Source organism: Rhinopithecus bieti, unplaced genomic scaffold, assembly GCF_001698545.2.
Source record: "Rhinopithecus bieti isolate Rb0 unplaced genomic scaffold, ASM169854v2 scaffold_28024, whole genome shotgun sequence".
Lineage (NCBI taxonomy): Eukaryota > Metazoa > Chordata > Mammalia > Primates > Cercopithecidae > Rhinopithecus > Rhinopithecus bieti.
Genome location: NW_016812359.1, coordinates 541,109 through 560,877, shown reverse-complemented (window position 1 = coordinate 560,877; position 19,769 = coordinate 541,109). Strand labels below are relative to the sequence as shown.

General features: G+C 41.5%; 1 protein-coding gene across 11 annotated transcripts in view; it reads left to right on the top strand.

Moving 5' to 3' along the window:
- Positions 1-13,327, top strand: part of ZBTB35 (zinc finger and BTB domain containing 35) — a 119,359-nt gene extending 106,032 nt beyond the window's left edge. For 9 of the 11 annotated variants that reach the window (XM_017895972.1, XM_017895980.1, XM_017895975.1 and 6 more), the window contains 2 exons: positions 10,366-10,496; positions 11,462-13,327. In XM_017895972.1, coding sequence (XP_017751461.1) covers positions 10,366-10,496; positions 11,462-12,148 — 818 coding nt within the window. In that variant the 3' untranslated portion in view covers positions 12,149-13,327. The remainder of the gene's footprint in view (positions 1-10,365; positions 10,497-11,461) is intronic. The other 2 variants (XM_017895973.1, XM_017895982.1) reach the window with 1 other exon arrangement.
- Positions 13,328-19,769: the final 6,442 nt, after the last annotated feature.

The following is a 19,769-nucleotide window of genomic DNA, read 5'->3' as shown; positions in this document are numbered from 1 at the left end:
TTTTTTTGGAGATGGAGTCTCTCTGTGTCACCCAAGCTGGAGTGCAGTGGCATCAATCTCGGCTCACTGTAACCTCCGCCTCCTGGGTTTAAGTCATTCTTCTGTCTCAGCCTCCCGAGTAGCTGGGACTACAGGCGAGCACCACCACGCCTGGCTAATTTTTGTATGTTTAGTAGAGACGAGGTTTCACCATGTTGGTCAGGCTGGTCTCAAACTCCAGACCTTGTGATCTGCCCGTCTCAGCCTCCCAGTGCTGGGATTACAGGCATGAGCCACCACATCTGGCCCTTGTTTATACTTTTTAACGTACATTGAATTACCTGCTTTGGCACAGTAGGTAATATATGTCCATCTCTCTCCACCTTTTCAACAGCAAATATGTTGGGACTGGCGGACATCCAGGGAGCTAAGGAGAATAAGGTTTTTATACTTCTCCTGGGAGCCATGCAAGCATGATAGAAATGTCCCAAGATACCTACATCAGGGCCTCTCCCACAGTTATTCATCCCCTATTCCAGTCATCTTCCTGTCAAGAGTCCCTGACCTTGCTCAGGTCTCATGCTTGCTCCCACTCCCCAAACAATCTTTACTAGGTCTCCTGCACCAGACACAGTAGCTACCACCAACAAATTGAATCTTGGATAGTCCCTAAACATACTATTACAAGGGTATGGAGAGAGCGGTTAATACAGCATGCTAAGTGTCAGACTTCTGGACATTTGTTCCCAAGTCTTTGTTATATGTGGTGGTTAAGGCTGTTTAGACTGTTAATACAGTAAATACAACATAGATATCCTACAGTATTCAGAATCTTTTTCTTTGATGCTGGAGTTTGGAGAGCTTCTGGTAAAAGTTTTTAAAAATAGGTTTCTCACCGTCACTTGGTATACATCACTTGAAATTAAGGAATCACATAGATTCAGATGATGTTATCCCCCTCACTGTCCAAACTCTTATTGTCAGTATTCAAGGACTGAATAAATACAGGAATAGCAAAGGGATCTTGTACTTAACCCAGTATGGATTTAGAAGTCTTTAAGGTACTAGTTTGGATAACTAATAGGCGTTCATGAAATCTTTTGGGAAAATGGTTTCTGTTTTCAAACATATGTATATACAGTCTACTCTTGAACAACATGGGTTCATCCATGCTTGCATCCACTTATATACAGATTTCATTCAGCTAAATATGGATCAAAATTATAGTATTCCCAGGATGCAAAACCCATGTATGTAGAAGACCAGCTTTTAGTATGTGTGGTTCCACAGGGCCGGCTGCAGGACTTGAGTGTGCGTGGATTTTGCTATATGAACCAATCCCCCGCATATACCAAGGGACACCTACCTGTTTTATATAATATTTGGAAACTGCCTATAGTTATAATTTTTGGTTTAGAAAATTTAGAAAACAATAGTCTGTTGGTGAACATATTTGTGGTAATTGGGTTAATTACGCAAAACGATTGTTATACCAGCAGCACAATAAACAAACGGTGGTGGCCAGGCATGGTGGCTCATGCCTGTAATCCTAGCACTTTGGGAGGCCGAGGCAGGTAGATCAGCTGAGGTCAGGAATTCAAGGTCAGCCTGGCCAACATGCAAAACCCTATCTCTACTAAAAATACAAAATAGCCAGGTGTGGTGGCACATGCCTGTAATCCCAGCTACTTGGGAGGCTGAAGGAGGAGAATTGCTTGAACCCGGGAGGCAGAGGTTGTGGTGAGCCGAGATCGCGCCATTGCACCCCAGCCTGGGCAACAAGAGCAAAACTTCGTCTCAAAGAAAAAACAAAACAAAAACAAACGCTGGTAAGTAACTTGCAAACTTTGATAGCAGTTTCCAATACCCCAGCAGATAATCAGTAGCTTTTATAGCCTATGAAGGTGAAAGTAGCCGCAGTTACCTCTTTTACCCAAACATTACCTACTGACTTTTACCTCTTAGAAAATAGGACAACACGGACCATTTTGGACATCTTTAAATGTGCCTCTCAGGTCTTAGATTTTTTATTTTGGATTGGACAGCAGAATATAGAGTTAAGTACATTATGTTGTATGTCTTTCCCTTAGAAATGATATAAGTAATTTAAGTAGTTATAAATTACTGAACCATATACCCATTGGAGGAACAGTTGAACATGTAAAGCAAACTGAACCCCCACTTCATTGTTTTTTAACTTCAACCAATTTCTATACCAGTAATTAGTTCCAAGATAGTTGTTCTCTTCTCTCCTCTCCTCTCTCCTCTCTCTCTCCTTTGAAACAGGGTCTTGCTCTGTTTCCCAGGCCGGAGTACAGTGGCACGATCATAGCTCACTTGCAGTCTCAACCTCCTGGACTCAAGTGATCCTTCTGCCTCAGCTTCCTGAGTAGCTGGGACTACAGATGCGTGCCACCATGTCCAACTAATTTTTCTGTTTTTTTGTGGAGACGGGGTTTCATCACATTCCCTAGGCTTGGAACATAGGCATGAGCCACCATCTCAGCCCTGTTTTTGTTGTTGTTTGTTTGTTTGTTTTTAGCTTTAACAACAGGAATTCATTTTCTCACAGTTCTAGAGGTTAGAAGTCCAAGATCAGTCTGTTGGTTTCTTTTGAGATCTCTCCTTTTGGCTTGCAGATGGCTACTTTCTCTCTGTGTCCTTACACGGTTTTATCCTCTTCATGCGTACATCTCTGGTATGGCTTTGTATTTCTTAATAAGACTGGAAAGTCAGAATTACTTCTTGATCTGTGGACTGCAGAATAGCTGTTGTGTTTGCAGACTGAAAACAATATTAATGTCCTTGTACCTCTCCCTCTGAACTCTTGGGTGACCAGCTGCATTGTCAGTGAGCAGTAGTATTTTGTTTTTGTTTGTTTGTTTTTGAGCAGTAGTATTTTGAAAGGAGTCTTCTGAGCAGTAGGTTTCAACAGTGTGCTTAAAATAGTCAATAAAGCATGCTGTAAACAGATGTTCTGTCAATCAAACTTTGTTCTTCCATTTCTGTATCCCAGGCAGAGTACATGTAATAAGATTCTTAGGGACCCTAGGAGTTTTGGAGTGATAAATGACTGATTAGCTTTAACTGAAAGTCAACAGCTGCAATAGCTCCCAACAATAAAGATATCCTGTCCTTTAAAGCTTTGAAGCCAGTCATTGACTTCTCACCAACTATGAAAGTCCTAGATAGCATCTTCCAATAGAAGGCTGTTTTGTCTACATTGAATATCTGTTGTTTAGTGTAGCCACCTTCGTCAGTGATCTTAACTAGGTATTCTGGATAACTTGCTACAGCTTCTGCATGAGCATTTACTACTTCGCATTGCACTTTTATGTTACAGAGATGGCTTCTTTCCTTAAATTTCATTAACCTCTTATAGCTTCTACCTTTTCTTCTGCAACTTCTTAATCTCTCAACCTTCATAGAACTGAAGAAAGGGCCTTGTTCTGGGTTAGGCTTTGGCTAAAGGGAATGTTTGTTTGGTTTAATCTTTTATCCAGGTTATTCACTCTTTCTCCATATCAGCAGTAAGGCAATTTTGATTTCTTACCATTCATATGTTCATTAGTGTAGCACTTTTAATTTCCTTAGAGAACTTTACCTTTTCAGTCACAACTTAACTACCTGGCATAGGAGACCTAGCTTTCGGCCTGTCTCAACTTTTGATATGCCTTGCTCTCATAGACTTCATCACTTCTACCTTTTGATTTGCAGTGAGAGACGTGACTTTTTTTGTGGCGTGATCTCGGCTCACTGCAATCTCCACCTCCCAGGTTCAAGCAATTCTCTGCCTCAGCCTCCTGAGGATATGGGATTACAGGCGCCTGACACCATGTCCAGCTAATTTTTTTGTATTTTTTAGTAGAGATGGGGTTTCACCATGTTAGCCAGGATGGTCTTTAACTCCTGACCTCGGAATCCACCTGCCTCAGCCTACCAAAGTACTGGGATTACAGGCGTGAGCCACCGTGCCCGGCCGAGACACGTGACTCTTTCACTTAAAGACTTAGAAGCTGTTGTAAGGTTATTAATTGGTCTAATTTCAATATTGTTGCTTCTCAAGGAATAGAGAGACTTGAGGAGTGAGGGAGGGAAGAGAGAAAAGCTGGTTGGTGGAACAGGAAGCATACAACATTTATCAGTTAAGTTCTTTGTTATGGGTGTGGTTCAGGGCACCCCAAAACAATTGCAGTAGTAACATCAAAAATCACTGATCACAGATCATTATAAGAGATGATAATTTAAAAATTTAAATTTAAATTTAAATTTGAAATATTGCAATAATTACAGTGACACAGAGACATGAGGTGAGTACATGCTGTTGGGGAAAATGGCACCAGTAAACTTGCTTTACATGGGGTTGTCACAAATCTTCAATTTTCAAAAAATCCAATAAAGTGAAGCACAATAAAAATAGGTATGTTTGTAAGCAGTTTTAAACTATGTTTAAATTAATAAAGAATGGACAATTTTTCCTTGTAACAAACTGAAGACAGGAGACAATCCTCTTCCTGTTTCCTATTCTCAAAATGTATACCCCATTAGTTTCATATTTTGCATATCTTTATTAGTTCAATGGTTTGGTTTCCTGTATGCTGTTAAAGCATGCACTGTAATCTGTGGCTTGATTTGTAAAATTTTAGCTATTTTTTGTCCTCTGAATTTATTTGGAAAATAGTAATGATAATGCCATATACCACTAGGCCATGAATATAAAACAGTTTTAGAGTCCCTGCCTTCAAGGAGCTCAGGATATGCTGGAGGGGGGAACAAGCGTGTACAATCTGTGTAACATGCTAAGTGCTGACCACAGTAAGCAGAATCCTGTGGGAATGCCTGCCTGGGTTGCTTGCTGGTGATGGAAGAGACAAAGGTGATATCTTAGTCTGTTCTGTTGCTTATAACAATACCTGAAACTGGGGAATTTATAAAGAAAAGGAATTTATTTCTTACAGTTCTGGAGGCTAAGAAGTTCACTGTTATGAGGCCACATCTGGTGAGAGCCCTGCCAGTGGTGACTCTGCAGAGTCCTGAGGCCATGCAGGGCATCACATGGTGAGGAAGTTGAGCATGCTAGCTCAGGTTTCTCTTATTCTTCTTTTAAAGCCACCCATCCCATTCCCATGATAACCCATTAATTCATTGATCCATGAATGGATTAATCTCTTCATGAGTGCAGAGCCCTCATGATCCTATCACCTCTTAAAGGTCCTACCTCTCAATACTACCAAATTGGGGTTTAAGTTTTAACCTGAGTTTTGAAGGAGACAAACGTTAAAACTATAGCAGGTGGCTTCCGGGGGTCGTTAGCCTTTGATGACTCAGAAAGGAAGAGGAGTTAGCCTGGAAACAGGTATTCCAGGCAAAAGGAAATGACACATACACAGACACAGAGGAATGAGAGGAAATAAATTGTTTGGATCACTGTTAGTAGGGCATTATGGCCAGAGGGTTGGGTCCAAGTAGAGGAATGCCAGGAGATGTGGCCAAAGGGGTTGGAAGGGCTAACCATGTCGCATGCACTTGGGCATCATATGGGAGATCTAGAGTGGTGTAAGGGCAAGAAAGAGGGAGAGTAATGAGAGATGAGTTTGAGATCATGTAGTTATTTTCATAAATTCCATAAATGAATTTGAATAACATCTTGGAAGACTAGGTCATTTTAAAGGAGTTTCAGCGAAGCAGATAGCTCATCAGATTCATATTCTAGAGAGATGACTGGCAAGATAGATTGGAGTGGGTTGAAACCTGCTAGCTCAGTGAGGAATCTTCGAGTAATCTAAACCAGAGTGGGAGGTTGGGTAAAGGCAGTGTTAGTGGAAAAGAGAGATTTGAGTAACATTACGTAGCCTGAATCAGTAGGATTTGGTGGTCAGTGAGGTGTAGGAGTAAAAGAGAGCTGGTGACTCCCAGCTTTCTGATTTGGATGGCCACTGGAGGCTAATTAACTTAGAAAAAAATATGTAGAAGAGTAAGCAGATGGGGAAGGACGGAAATACCAGACATGTTGACAGATATACCTGTGGGACACACAGTGTCAAAAGAGAACCTAGAGGTAACCTTTAGCCATGTTTTCAAACAACTACTCCCTAGTTTCCAAGAAAGGTAGTGTGGAATCATAGAGGGAATGTGTGTCCAGAAATCAGAATTTCATTTCCATCTCCAGTTCAGCATTTGCCAGCATGATGAATTTGACCGTTCACTTTATCTTTGGGCTTTTCTTGTCTGTGTAAATAAGGATAAAGATACCTACTTTATAGGGTTGTGACAAATAAGAAAATGGTGAAAGCACATTGAAAACTGTACTGTCCACACATGTAAAAGAATTAATATGTTGCTATTCCTACATTTTACTGAGCTTACTAAATTTTTTAAATAGGGAAAAGCTCAGATGGCACACAATGAAAACTGAGTCTTGTTTCTACTCAAGTAGGTCTTTTGAAGTAACTACTGCTATCCTTTTCTGATTTATCAGATACATTCCTTGCATTTTCAGGTAGCCATACACACACAGGCACACATGCTTTTGGAAAAACAAACGAGCATGCGGTAGTACAGCGTCATGCCATTTTGTTTATCTTTGAGTCATTTTGAAAAATATATGGAACATTTATGAGTATTTAAATTTTCTTCCTGTGGCTGAACAGTATTTTAATCTATGGGTGTATCATCAACTAGTATTGATGAACATTTTAAGTTGTTGCTAGGCTTTTGGTATTACAGACTATGCTGTAGTAAGCATACTCGTACATATGCCTTTTCAGATGTTCAAGTAATTTCATTTTTAAGAGCAGAATTGCAAGGTCAAAGAATATGCACCTTTTTTTTTTTTTTTTTTTAAGACAGAGTCTCACCCTATCACCCGGACTGGAGTGCAATGGCATGATCTTGGCTAACTTCAACCTCCGCCTCCTGGTTTCAAGCGATTCTGCTGCCTCAGCCTCCCGAGTAGCTGGGATTACAGGCATCTGCCACCATGCCTGGCTAATTTTTTGTATTTTTAGTAGAGACAGGGTTTCACTATGTTGGCCAGGCTGGTCTCAAACACCTGACCTCGTGATCGGCCTGCCTCAGCCTCCCTAATAATATGCACATTTTATATCTTGACAAAGATGATCAAATTGCCATTTAAGGAGAGGCTATGCCAGTTTGTTTCTAGGTCTCACTGATAATGAAAAATTATTGATAAAACCGCTAAACCATTTCATTTAGTGATATTGCTCATCATTTTGGTAGTTGAGAATAGTTTTTGTATTACACTAATTCCAGCTAATTAGGTCTTTTTCTCTCAAATTAACTTTTCATCACATAAAAATTGTACAAAATAAGCTATAAATGTTTTATCAGATGATACATATAGCTCAGTTACTTGACTGTGTCATTGTATTTAAGTGTAAGGCTGACATCTAGGACCTCCCCATTACTGGGGTTCCACCTTCCATCCTGGAGTCATTCAGTTATTTACTCCTACCCGCTGGTTGCTGAGGACTGCTGGAGAAAATTCATATCTCAAACCTTAAGTTAAGCACTTTAGTGTCTGATTTATCTCTTTTTCCTAATTGCTATTTCAGAACTTCCGGGTATATTCAAAGACCTCTGCCCACACCCCTCCTCCAGCAGATAACATACTTACCTTCCAACCCCCAACTTAACTGTAATAGCAGTAATCTTTGTTCCCTCTTTTTTTTTTTTTTTTTTGAGATGGAGTCTCGCTCTGTCACCCAGGCTGGAGTACAGTGGCACAATCTCGGCTCACTGCAACCTCTGCCTCCCAGGTTCAAGCAATTCTCCTGCCTCAGCCTTCCAAGTAGCTGGGACTACAGGCGCTTACCACCATGCCCAGCTAATTTTGTGTGTGTGTGTATTTTTAGTAGAGACAGGGTTTCACCATGTTGGTCAGGCTGGTCTCCAACTCCTGACTTCACGTGATCCACCTGCCTCGGTCTCCCAAAGTGCTAGGATCACAGGTGTGAGCCACCGTGCCTGGCCTATACTCTCTTCTTTTATTCTAGAAAAAGAGGTTTCCCTTTTCTTCAAAGCCAATTCTAGATCCCATGCCTTGATGTCCCTCTAAAACCATGTCCCATCTATCATTCCATCTCCTTTCTCCATTGCCTCTTTGCCCATCAACAAATAAATAATGGATGTCTCTCCTGGCTTAAAGAACCCTATTATTGGCTGGCCATGGTGGATCACTTAAGGTCAGGAGTTTAAGACCAGTCTGACTAACATGGTGAAACTCTGTCTCTACTAAAAATACAAAATTAGCTGGGCATGGTGGCACACGTCCATAATCCCAGCTACTTGGGAGGCTGAGGCAGGAGGATTGCCTGAACCTGGGGAGGTAGAGGTTGCAGTGATCTGAGATCATGCCATTGCACTCCAGCCTGGGCAACAAGAGTGAAACTCCATCTCAAAAAAAAAAAAAAAAAAATGCTATTATTGACATGCTTCCCTCTAGCTAGTCATCTCTCTTCTTGTAGGTCATTTTATGTTTTTTTTTTTTTTTGAGATGGAGTCTTGCTGTGTTGCCTAGGCTAGAGTGCAGTGGTGTGATCTCAGCTCACTGCAACTTCTGCCTCACGGGTTCAAGCCATTCTGTCTCGTCCTCACAGGTAGGTAGCTGGGACTACAGGCTCTCACCACCATGCCCAGATAATTTTTGTAGTTTTTGGTAGAGACGGGGATTTGCAATGTTGGCCAGGCTGGTCTTGAACTCCTGACCTCAAGTGATCTGCCTGCTTCAGCCTCCCAAAGTGCTGGGATTACAGGTGTGAACCACCACACCTGGCCAGCCGTTTTATTTTTAAACAGAGATGGAGTCTCACCATGTTGCCCAGGCTGTTCCCATCAAGCAATCCTTCTGCCTTTGCCTCCCAAAGTGCTGCTGGGATTACAGGCTTAAGCCACCGCATTTGGCCTTCTGGGCCTTCTTAAAAGAACTTTGGTACTGACTATTTTCATTGACATGATTCTCACTCACTTTTGCTCCGTGGCAGTGGGCGTTCTGATACAGTTACATCACTGGTTAAAGTCATTTCCTTGTTTTCTTTCCTTCTACTTCTGGCTGTTTCATTTCTTTCGCTAGCTCATCTACCTGCTGTTTTAACTTGGTGTTTCACTGGGTTCTGCCCTTGATTCTTGTTATCATACAACATACTCAGAAATGTTTTCCTGCCTAAAGGTTTTTACTATCACTTAACCCCTAATTTGGCCAGGTGCGGTAGCTCATGCTTGTAATCCCAGCACTTTGGGAGGCCAAGGCGGGTAGATCACCTGAGGTCAGGAGTTCGAGACGAGCCTGGCCAACGTGGTGAAACCCCATCTATACTAAAAATACAAAAAAATAGCCGAGTGTGGTGGCCCCCACCTGTAATCCCAGCTACTCCAGAGGCTGAGACACGAGAATCACTTGAACTCAGGAGGTGGAGGTTGCAGTGAGCCAAGATTGTGCCCCTGTACTCCAGCCTAGGTGACAGTAAGACTCTCTCTCTCTCAAAAAAATAAAAACAAAAGACCCTAATTTATATATGAATCACCCTCTATTTGGCTCCAGAATTATCTTTACAACTATCTACTGGACATCTCCACTCTGTTCTGAGTACCGTAAACTCAGCAGACACAAAACTGAATTTATAGTCTTTCCCAGCATACCGTGTTCCAAACCTACATGGACTCCTGTGTCCTATTTCTTTATTCTCATTGGTATTCTAAGACAGGGATCTGGGAATCTCCATCACTGATTCCTCCATCCTTACTCCTCACCCACCATGCTGTTTTATACCTCCATGCCTCTTTCTTTTTTTTCTCCTATTTCATTCCAGGCGGAATCGACCCCCTCTGTGCTGCTGCAGTACATATTCCATCGCTTTTCTGTGACAGATCTTTTACAGTGCGTTGCATTTGTTTATTTTCATGTATTTCATCTTTATACTTTGGCCTTTGATAGGAAGTTTTTTGCAAAGGACAGTTTATCTTCTTACCTTCATCACCTAGCACATGGTCTAGCACATGGTAAGTGCAAAAAATGCAGAAAGGATAATGATGCATTTCTGCGAAATAAGAGGTTGATCATCATTTTTATCTACGGGAAAAAAAATAATTTTTTTAAGAAGTGCAAAAATATGGAACAGAGTTTAGATGTAAATTATATTTATCTTTGTCAAAGCATAGATACAATTAAATAGTAAATTTTATTATTTTTGCTACCTCTAGAAAAGTCTTCGGAACATGGTGAAAATATTTGAATTATGAATTGTGATTTCTCCTTTTAGGAATTTACTATTAAAATTGTTCCCTCAAAAAAACAAAGTAAATATTTAAAATTATTTGCTCTTATGATTTTTCTTAATTTGCCGACATATGTTTTTTCCCCTCTAATAGGTGAAAAACCTTTTGAATGTCCAAATTGTCATGAACGATTTGCTAGAAATAGCACTCTTAAATGTCACCTCACTGCATGCCAAACTGGAGTAGGGGCAAAAAAAGGAAGGAAGAAACTCTATGAATGCCAGGTACGTGCAGTCACATGCATTCAGTTCTTAACAAAGGAGTCTTGTGTTTGCAGTCATCAAAAGCAAAGGGAAACAGTCTCAAGCAAAGGTATAGGGGCTGACGGTCTGGAAAGAAATGAGAATAAAGAACATTATTGTCTTGGGGACTAAATTGGTTTTTTTAACCCAACCATAGATGACACCAATGTCAATAAAAATTATGTCCTAAATAATCTGGAACTGTAGCTAAACATGGAGCAATTATTAGAATTTGGGATGGGGATTGGAGGAAGCATTTCAGCTATAATTAGATTTTTTCCCTCATGATTAGTGCATTTTTATATCAAATATCAAATATTACATTATTTGATATAAAATATAAAATATTTGATATAAGTGTTATATATTATGGGAGAAAGTAAAATATTGTTACTTTATGTTTAAACAATGAAGGCGGTATTGAAATGTTTCTCAAAATGTATTTAGGTGGCCAGGCACGGTGGCTCATTCCTGTAATCCCAGCACTTTGGGAGGCCGAGGCAGGTGGATCACCTAAGGTCAGGAGTTTGAGACCAGGCTGGCTAACGTGGTGAAACCCTGTCTCTACTAAAAATACAAAAGTTAGCCGGGCGTGGTGGCAGATGCCTGTAATCCCAGCTACTTGGGAGGCTGAGGCGGGAGAATCACTTGAGCTCAGGAGGCGGAGGTTCCAGTGAGCCAAGATCGCACCATTGCACTCCAGCTTGGGCGATAAGAGCGAGACTTCATCTCAAAAAAAAAAAAAATGTATTACTAGCTGTGTGAGCTAGAAGTCCAAATGAACCAAAGAATTATGAAATAGCTTGGACTAGATTCTATTGCAGGTATCATATTTATAACATTTACAGAATAAGCCTTCAACCTTTTCTTTACAGAGAATAAATGCATTCATATTTCCTTCAGTTTGGATATAAGTATTGTCTACATCATATTTTTGATTATTTCAGGTCTGCAACAGTGTGTTTAACAGCTGGGACCAGTTCAAGGATCACTTGGTGATACACACTGGAGATAAACCCAACCATTGTACTTTATGTGATTTGTGGTTTATGCAAGGAAATGAATTAAGGAGGCATCTCAGTGATGCTCACAATATTTCAGAGCGTCTAGTAACAGAAGAAGTTCTTTCAGTAGAAACACGTGTGCAAACTGAACCTGTAACATCAATGACTATTATAGAACAAGTTGGGAAGGTGCATGTGCTACCATTGCTTCAGGTTCAGGTGGATTCAGCACAAGTGACTGTGGAACAAGTCCATCCAGATCTGCTTCAGGACAGCCAGGTGCACGATTCACACATGAGTGAGCTTCCAGAGCAGGTCCAAGTGAGTTATCTAGAAGTGGGCCGAATTCAGACTGAAGAAGGTACTGAAGTACATGTAGAGGAGCTGCATGTTGAACGGGTAAATCAGATGCCAGTGGAAGTACAAACTGAACTTCTAGAAGCAGATTTGGACCATGTGACCCCAGAAATCATGAACCAAGAGGAGAGAGAGTCTAGCCAAGCACATGCTGCTGAGGCTGCCAGAGAAGATCACCAAGATGCTGAGGATTTAGAGACCAAGCCAACAGTGGATTCTGAAACTGAAAACGCCGAGAATGAGGACAGAACAGCTATGCCAGTTTTAGAATGAAATTACACATGAGTATATTTTTAAATTTACTTGTTGGGTTTTTGAACTGATTATGGGCAGTATGACTGTCCTTAAGCCTAACAGAAAAGTGGACCAAAGTTAAGCTGTTTCCTGTTGTGCTGAACTGTTTCTGTTGAAACACATTGATTCCCCTCCCCCTACTTAATGCCACAGAGGAGGGATCTTTTCCATAACTGAAGGGGAGTTTTGAGAAGTATATTTCTGGAAACTTTAAATGGATTATATTCTTATTATATAGTTGGGTACGAATGTATCTATTTTCATTGTGGTAAAAGTTCTTCCTTTTCTCTTTCCCAGGTCATGTTCTTCCTCAAATTTTTTCTGTATTGTAAAATCAAACTTAAATCATTAGAATACAAGTTTATGTATTCTAATGCATGTTAGAAAATTGAATAATATAGGAAACACAAGGCTGCATGATGAAAAGTGCATTGTTACTGTGCAGTAAATTTTGGCTTCTGGCTTTCTTTAGTTTGAACAAACATTCTTGTCTACCCCAGTAGTAACAGATGCCATCTCTGCAACAGAAAGAGTGGTGGTGGCAAAAGTTCTAGAATGTTTAAAAAAAAAAAAACCACACCCATGTGCCTTCTCAAAACCAACTAAACTTCTATAAAGCATCTCTGGTTCTTTCAAAGTTTGTGTTGTAAGGAGCAATGTAGATGATGCTATAATACTTTATATTTTTGCTTATAATGACAGCCACCAGTTCTTTTTCACTTAGGTTGAGAAATTTTATTTAATGGCCACTGAAGGGCCATTTTCAATTGGGAAAATGTATTTACATCTGTGGTAAACTTTATTTTGATGAAAAGTTGCACTAGTATTTTACCACCAGATGAAAAAAAGATGAGCAGCATTTAAAAATTAATGTATTTAAAATAAAGTACAGAGAAAGACATGTATATAATTATCAGGCTTTGTTTTGAATGGAATCTTTCCCCCCGATCCTTAATGTAAAGATCTTGTGCTATAACTTTTAAAGCCATACAAATAAGAGTGCTAAACTGTGGACTTAAAAGTAGGTGTGTAAATATTTTTAATCAGTATTACTTGGAAAATAAAATATAACAAACACATAAACCAATATGCTATTTTCTTTACCTGTTAAATATTGGGAGTTCTTTACATTTTTTAAGTAAAGTTTAAAATTATGTGTTGATGACTCTTCTTTAAAAAAGTACCAGTGTGAAAGTTTATATCTGGGCAGAGATAGTTCCTTATGTGTCTTTACCCGTGTTAACATGACTGATTCATGAATTGTGATAAATTTTCAATCATACCTCCAACCCCAAAATCAGCTCAAAAGCATGGAAGAATTTCATATTGTTTGTATTAATAGTTCTTACATGGTAGGCACAACAGCAGGAATTCAGTTAACTGTGTCAAATGTAAAAGACCAATTCGATTAGCCCCTTTGGTAATCCTGATGTTAAATGGTATCACATTTACAAAATATACTGAAGAGAATGACTTCCCACCATTGGAGAAGTCAGATTTAGATATAAATCTGGAGATAAAGCCAACCACTGTATTAAGGGGCCACATTTTAAGATCAAAATAAGGATATGAACACTTCCAAGTGTGTACTGTTTGGTAGTTGGGTACCTACTGCAAAGCTTATTTAACAGTATATTTTTTAATTGAAATTGGAAAATACCGATACTACAATTAAATTATATCCCAGTGAATTTTCAGTTTGCCTTAGGATGCCAATGTTCCTGAGTTGTTTAAGGAAAACAAAACGGGCCAGGCGCAGTGGCTCAAGCCTGTAATCCCAGCACTTTGGGAGGCTGAGACGGGCGGATCACGAGGTCAGGAGATCGAGACCATCCTGGCTAATACGGTGAAACCCCGTCTCTACTAAAAAAATACAAAAAACTAGCTGGGCGAGGTGGCGGGTGCCTGTAGTCCCAGCTACTCGGGAGGCTGAGGCAGGAGAATGGCATAAACCCAGGAGACGGAGCTTGCAGTGAGCTGAGATCTGGCCACTGCACTCCAGCCCGGGCGACGGAGCGAGACTCCGTCTCAAAAAAAGAAAGAAAAACCCTAACAGATAGTGGTCTCAAATATGTAAATTGCTAGTTACTGTCTAGTGAATTTTGAGTGCTGAAAATAGCGCATACTGTGCCCTTAAGCCAAGGTATGAAACAAGGATTTTAAAACGAGTTCTGACCACAAGGTTAAAGATGAAGGACAAAGGTACATCACCTTTCCTAGGGTTCCTCTAGTGACCCACGCCCATCTTGAAACTCTAGGGGCCCCTCTGCCAATAGTCATCTCATTAGCATAAACTGGTAAGGTCAAAAGGGGCTTGTAATGAATAACAGACATTCTGGAAATTCCAAGAATTTTTGGAGCTGTGTGCAAGGAACCAGGTAGAAAAACCCAAATCAATTTTTTTGTTTTGTTTTTAGACAGTTTCACTCTTGTTGCCCAGGCTGGAGTGCAATGGTGCAATCTCTGCTCACCGCAACCTCCGCCTCCCAGGTTCAAGCGATTCTCATGCCTTAGCCCCTCGAGTACCTGGGATTACAGTCATGGGCCACCATGCCCGGCTAATTTTTGTATTTTCAGTAGAGACGGGGTTTTACCACATTGGTCAGGCAGGTCTCGAACTCTCGACTTAAGGTGATCCACCCACCTCAGCCTCCCAAAGTGTTGATATTACAGCCGTGAGCCACTGCGCTCGGCCTATTTTTTTTTATTATACCACACCTATCATGGGAGATTGAAAAACTGAACATATTAGCAATACGTTTAAAAACTAGACATCTTTTGGATATGTACAAAACCCGAAGGCTCTTGTAGTTTTACCAGTTTAAAAAGGCTACCTGGCTGGGTGCAGTTGCTCACGCCTGTAATCCCAACACTTTGGGAGGCCAAGGCGGGCAGATCACCAGGTCAGGAGTTCGAGGCCAGCCTGGGCCAACATGGTGAAACCCCATCTCTACTAAAACTACGAAATGAACCAGGCATGGTGGTGGACACCTGTAATCCCAGCTACTCAGGAGGCTGAGGCAGGAGAATCACTTGAACCAAGAGATGGAGGTTGCAGTGAGCCGAGATGGTGCCACTGCACTCCAGCCTAGGCAACACAGCAAGACTCCATCTCAAAATAAATAAATAAAAATAAAAAGGCTACCATACTCAGATAATACTGAATGTAGGAACCTTTTCATGAGAATTTGAATGCTTCTGCTCCCACTAGTTTGAACTTGGAATTAAAGATTTCATTATTGGAAGGGTCCATGAAAGTTCTCTAACTACCCATTTCATAGTTTGAATAAGCCAACAGGCTTATTAAGCCATAGACTGAGGCCTAAATGTAGATAACCTTTATCAATCAAGTGGATTTTAATTCACATTTTCAATTTAACATGGGTTGATTGTTTTAAACAAGTGAACCTATGATCATTAAACTAGTCACACAAAAAGTATTTTATAACTCTTACATGCAAAATTACAAACAACTGCCTGACCTAGAAAGTTTAGCCTGATTTTGTTGGAGAAAACTTAATAGCTTTGAATTCATTAGGTTAACACTGACCTTTGTGTTAATTACATCAGGAGAGGGACGTCTAGACTTTCTCTTGTGTAATCTGCTGAGCTGTGCTATACCTCTTACAGGATTTGTCATAAAGGATTCAAATGAGAAGTAGGAATTAAAACAAACCCTTATCACCCCACCAGTTAATAAAATCCTTCATAGTTAGAAGCCTAGACATTTCTTACCTTAAAACCCATAAATACAGAGGCTGCCATAATAGTCTGAACTTAAAACTCTACTCCCTGACCTACAAATGTAACTTCATTAATTCCATTGACATGGTAAAAAAGGCAGCATGTGAATTCAATCTTTTTCTCTTCGCCCTTCCTACAATTCAATCTTTTTCTCTTTGCCCTTCCTGCAACCCAACATGTCCCTATAAATACTTTTTTTTTTTAGACAGGGTCTCGTTGTGTCACCCAGGCTAGAGTGCAGTGGCGCAATCTCGGCTTCCTGCAGCCTTCACCTGGGCTCAAGCAGTCCTCCCACTTCAGCCTCTCGAGTAGCTCTGACTACAGGTGCATGTACCACACCCAGCTCCTTTTTGCATTTTTTGTAGAAATAGTCTTTCTGTGTTGTCCATGCTGATTTAAATCTCCTGGGCTCAGGCCGGGCGGGGTGGCTCAAGCCTGTAATCCCAGCACTTTGGGAGGTCGAGACTGGCGGATCACGAGGTCAGGAGATCGAGACCATCCTGGCTAACACGGTGAAACCCCGTCTCTACTAAAAAATACAAAAAAAAAAACTAGCTGGGCGAGGTGGCGGGCGCCTGTAGTCCCAGCTACTTGGGAGGCTGAGGCAGGAGAATGGCGCAAACCCGGGAGGCGGAGCTTGCAGTGAGCTGAGATCCGGCCACTGCACTCCAGCCTGGGCGACAGAGCGAGACTCCGTCTCCAAAAAAAAAAATAAATAAATAAATCTCCTGGGCTCAAGCACTCTACCCGCCTCGGCCTCCCAAAGTGCTGAGATTACAGGCAGGAGCCCTGTGGCCAGCCAAATATGACTCTTAACTATTCAACTGAAGCAATATCCTCACCTTTATATTTGTACCAAAATGCAGTCTGGGAAAGAAAAAAATTATTGTAACATAATAGCTATCCTTTATGGTTTTGAATACATTTAGTTATCTCAATATCCTCATTGAAGTTACTGTATTATTAGCTATCATTTTACAAACAGAGGAAAGGAAGAGAAGGAGAAGCTGAGAAACAGCTTGTTGGAAGTGGAGCCAGTATTTGAACTGAGCAAGCCTGACTTCACAGACTACACTCTTGGTCGCTAAAATAACTCTATGAGATTCCTTTGTGGTTGACTACATTGGATTGCACAAAGCATAGGATAATTAGCTACCTTCTTTTTTGGAATCCATACCAGTTCTTGATGGAGTTGGAAGTGGAGGGGACAAGAGATCAGAAAAGCCGACAAGATACATGCAGCCAATTGCCTTTTAGTATCTTCTTGCCCTGAGACTACATCATTTAGGGAATGGTTCTCTAACTTTAGCAAACATCAGAATCTTGTTGAAACATGCATTGTTGGACCACACACCTGTTTCCGGTAGAGGGTGTCCAGGTTTTTGGCATCTTGAACAAAGAATTGGACAAAATGCACAAACAAAGCAAGGAAATAAGCAACAAAAGCAGAGATTTATTGAAAATAAAAATACACCCCACAGGGTGCGAGCAGGCCCAAGTATAGGGGCTCAAGAGCCCCATTACAGAATTTCGGAGAATTTAAATACCCTCTAGAGGATTCCATTGTTTACTTGATGTATGCCTTATGTGAATGAAGAGGACGCAGTAAAGTTACAAAGTCATTTACTCAGCATATGCCCTGTGAAGAGGATATTTCCTGTCATAGCTGACGTGTGAATTGGCCTTAGGTTCCCTGCCTCTAGACCCTATTTTCCTGTCTCATCTCCCCACTGACAGATGTGATCCTCATAAATCTTTGTGGGAGGAGGAGGGACCTATGGTCTTTCTCCTGTAACTGCTACATGCTGGCTTGGGGTGTAGTCCCTACCTACTGGGGATAACGGAACTCTCGCTTTGCTCTGTCTAGTGGAGGCAGGATAGCTTCTTGATGGCCAGGGGTGGTTTCTTCACCTGGAACTGGCTGGAACCTTTGTTGTGTGATCAACTAAAGCTTCATAGTCGCTAGGCAAGAGGAAATGAATTTAATTAAAAGATTTAGATGGGGCGCAGTGGCTCACACCTGTAATCCCAGCACTTTGGGAGGCCAAGGCCGGTGGATCGCCTGAGGTCCGGAGTTCGAGACCAGCCTGACCAACATGGTGAAACCCCGTCTCTACTAAAAATACAAAAATTAGCTGGGCATGGTGGCGCACACACCTGTAATCCCAGCTACTCCAGAGGCTGAGGCAGGAGAATCACTTGAACTCGGGAGACAGAGGTCGTAGTAAGTCAAGATCGTGCCACTGCACTCCGGCCTGAGTGACAGAGTGAGACTCTGTCACGAAAAAATAAAATAAAATAAAAAAGGAGAGATTTGCAGGAAAAAAAAACAAAACCTGGCTTATTCTAGAATCTATGTGTTTCTTTAAAGTCTTAGCACAAGCAACTCCATTTTGATTTGGTTTGATCTACTGGGGCCTAATGTATGAGCTTAGTCCAAAACAATGGCCTCCCAGAATTTTGTTTAAAAAACCCCTTTTGGGGCAGGTTCTCACTTTGGTGAGAGTGTGATCAAAACTTAGGGCCTAGTGCCACTCTCAGTTACCATCATCTTGGGTTTCCAGTCTTAGAGCATCATTTATAGGTTATGTCTTCCTGGTGGTACATATTTTTTCTTTTTGTTTTTTTCTTTTTTGAGACGGAGTCTTGCTCTATCTCCCCAGGCTGGAGTGCAGTGGTGCGATCTTGGCTCACTGCAACCTCTGTCTCTTGGGTTCCCGTGATTCTCCTGCCTCAGTCTCCCAAGTAGCTGGGATTACAGGCGCTCACCACCACGCCCGGGTAATTTTTGTATTTTTAGTAGAGGATGGGGTTTTGCCATGTTGGCCAGGCTGGTCACAAACTCCTGACCTCGGGTAATCCGCCCACCTCGGCCTCACAAAGTGCTGGGATTTACAGGCATGAGCCACCACACCCATCCGGTTGCATATTTCTTTTTTTTTTTTTTTTTTGAGACGGAGTCTTGCTCTGTTGCCCAGGCTGGAGTGCGGTGGCCAGATCTCGGCTCACTGCAAGCTCCGCCTCCCGGATTTACACCATTCTCCTGCCTCAGCCTCCCGAGTAGCTGGGACTACAGGCGCCGGCCACCTCGCCCAGCTAGTTTTTTTTTTTTTTTTTGTATCTTTTAGTAGAGACGGGGTTTCACCGTGTTAGCCAGGATGGTCTCGATCTCCTGACCTCGTGATCCACTCGCCTCGGCCTCCCAAAGTGCTGGGATTACAGGCTTGAGCCACCGCGCCCGGCCTTGCATATTTCTTTTAGTTCCTGTCATTCCAGTTGAAGAGCAATCATATGACACTCTAGAGATGGCTGCAGATGGCTGCAGACAAGCATTTAAAACCTTTGAGAGAATACAGCACCCCAGGGAGACTATTATTATGACCATTGGGAGGATAATAGCAAGAGTTTGAAGTATGCCCCTTACCTGAGGTTCCCATAAACCAAACCTAAAATCAAATTGATCAAACAATGACTTAACTAAGCAGTTTCTTCGTTAATCTGCTACAACTGAATTTTTTTTTTTTTTTTTTTTTTTTGAGACAGAGTCTTGCTCTGTCGCCCAGGCTGGAGTGCAGTGGTGCGACCTCCACTCACTGCAAGCTCCACCTCCCGGGTTGATGGCATTCTCCTGCCTCAGCCTCCCGAGTGGCTGGGACTACAGGCACCCACCACCAAGTCCGGCTGCCCAACTAATTTTTTTTGTATTTTTTTTAGTAGAGATGGGGTTTCACTGTGTTAGCCAGGATGGTCTCAATCTCCTGACCTCGTGATCCGCCCACTTCCACCTCCCAAAGCGCTGGGATTACAGGCATAAGCCACCGCGCCCAGCCTACAACTGAATTTCTATAATACTTAA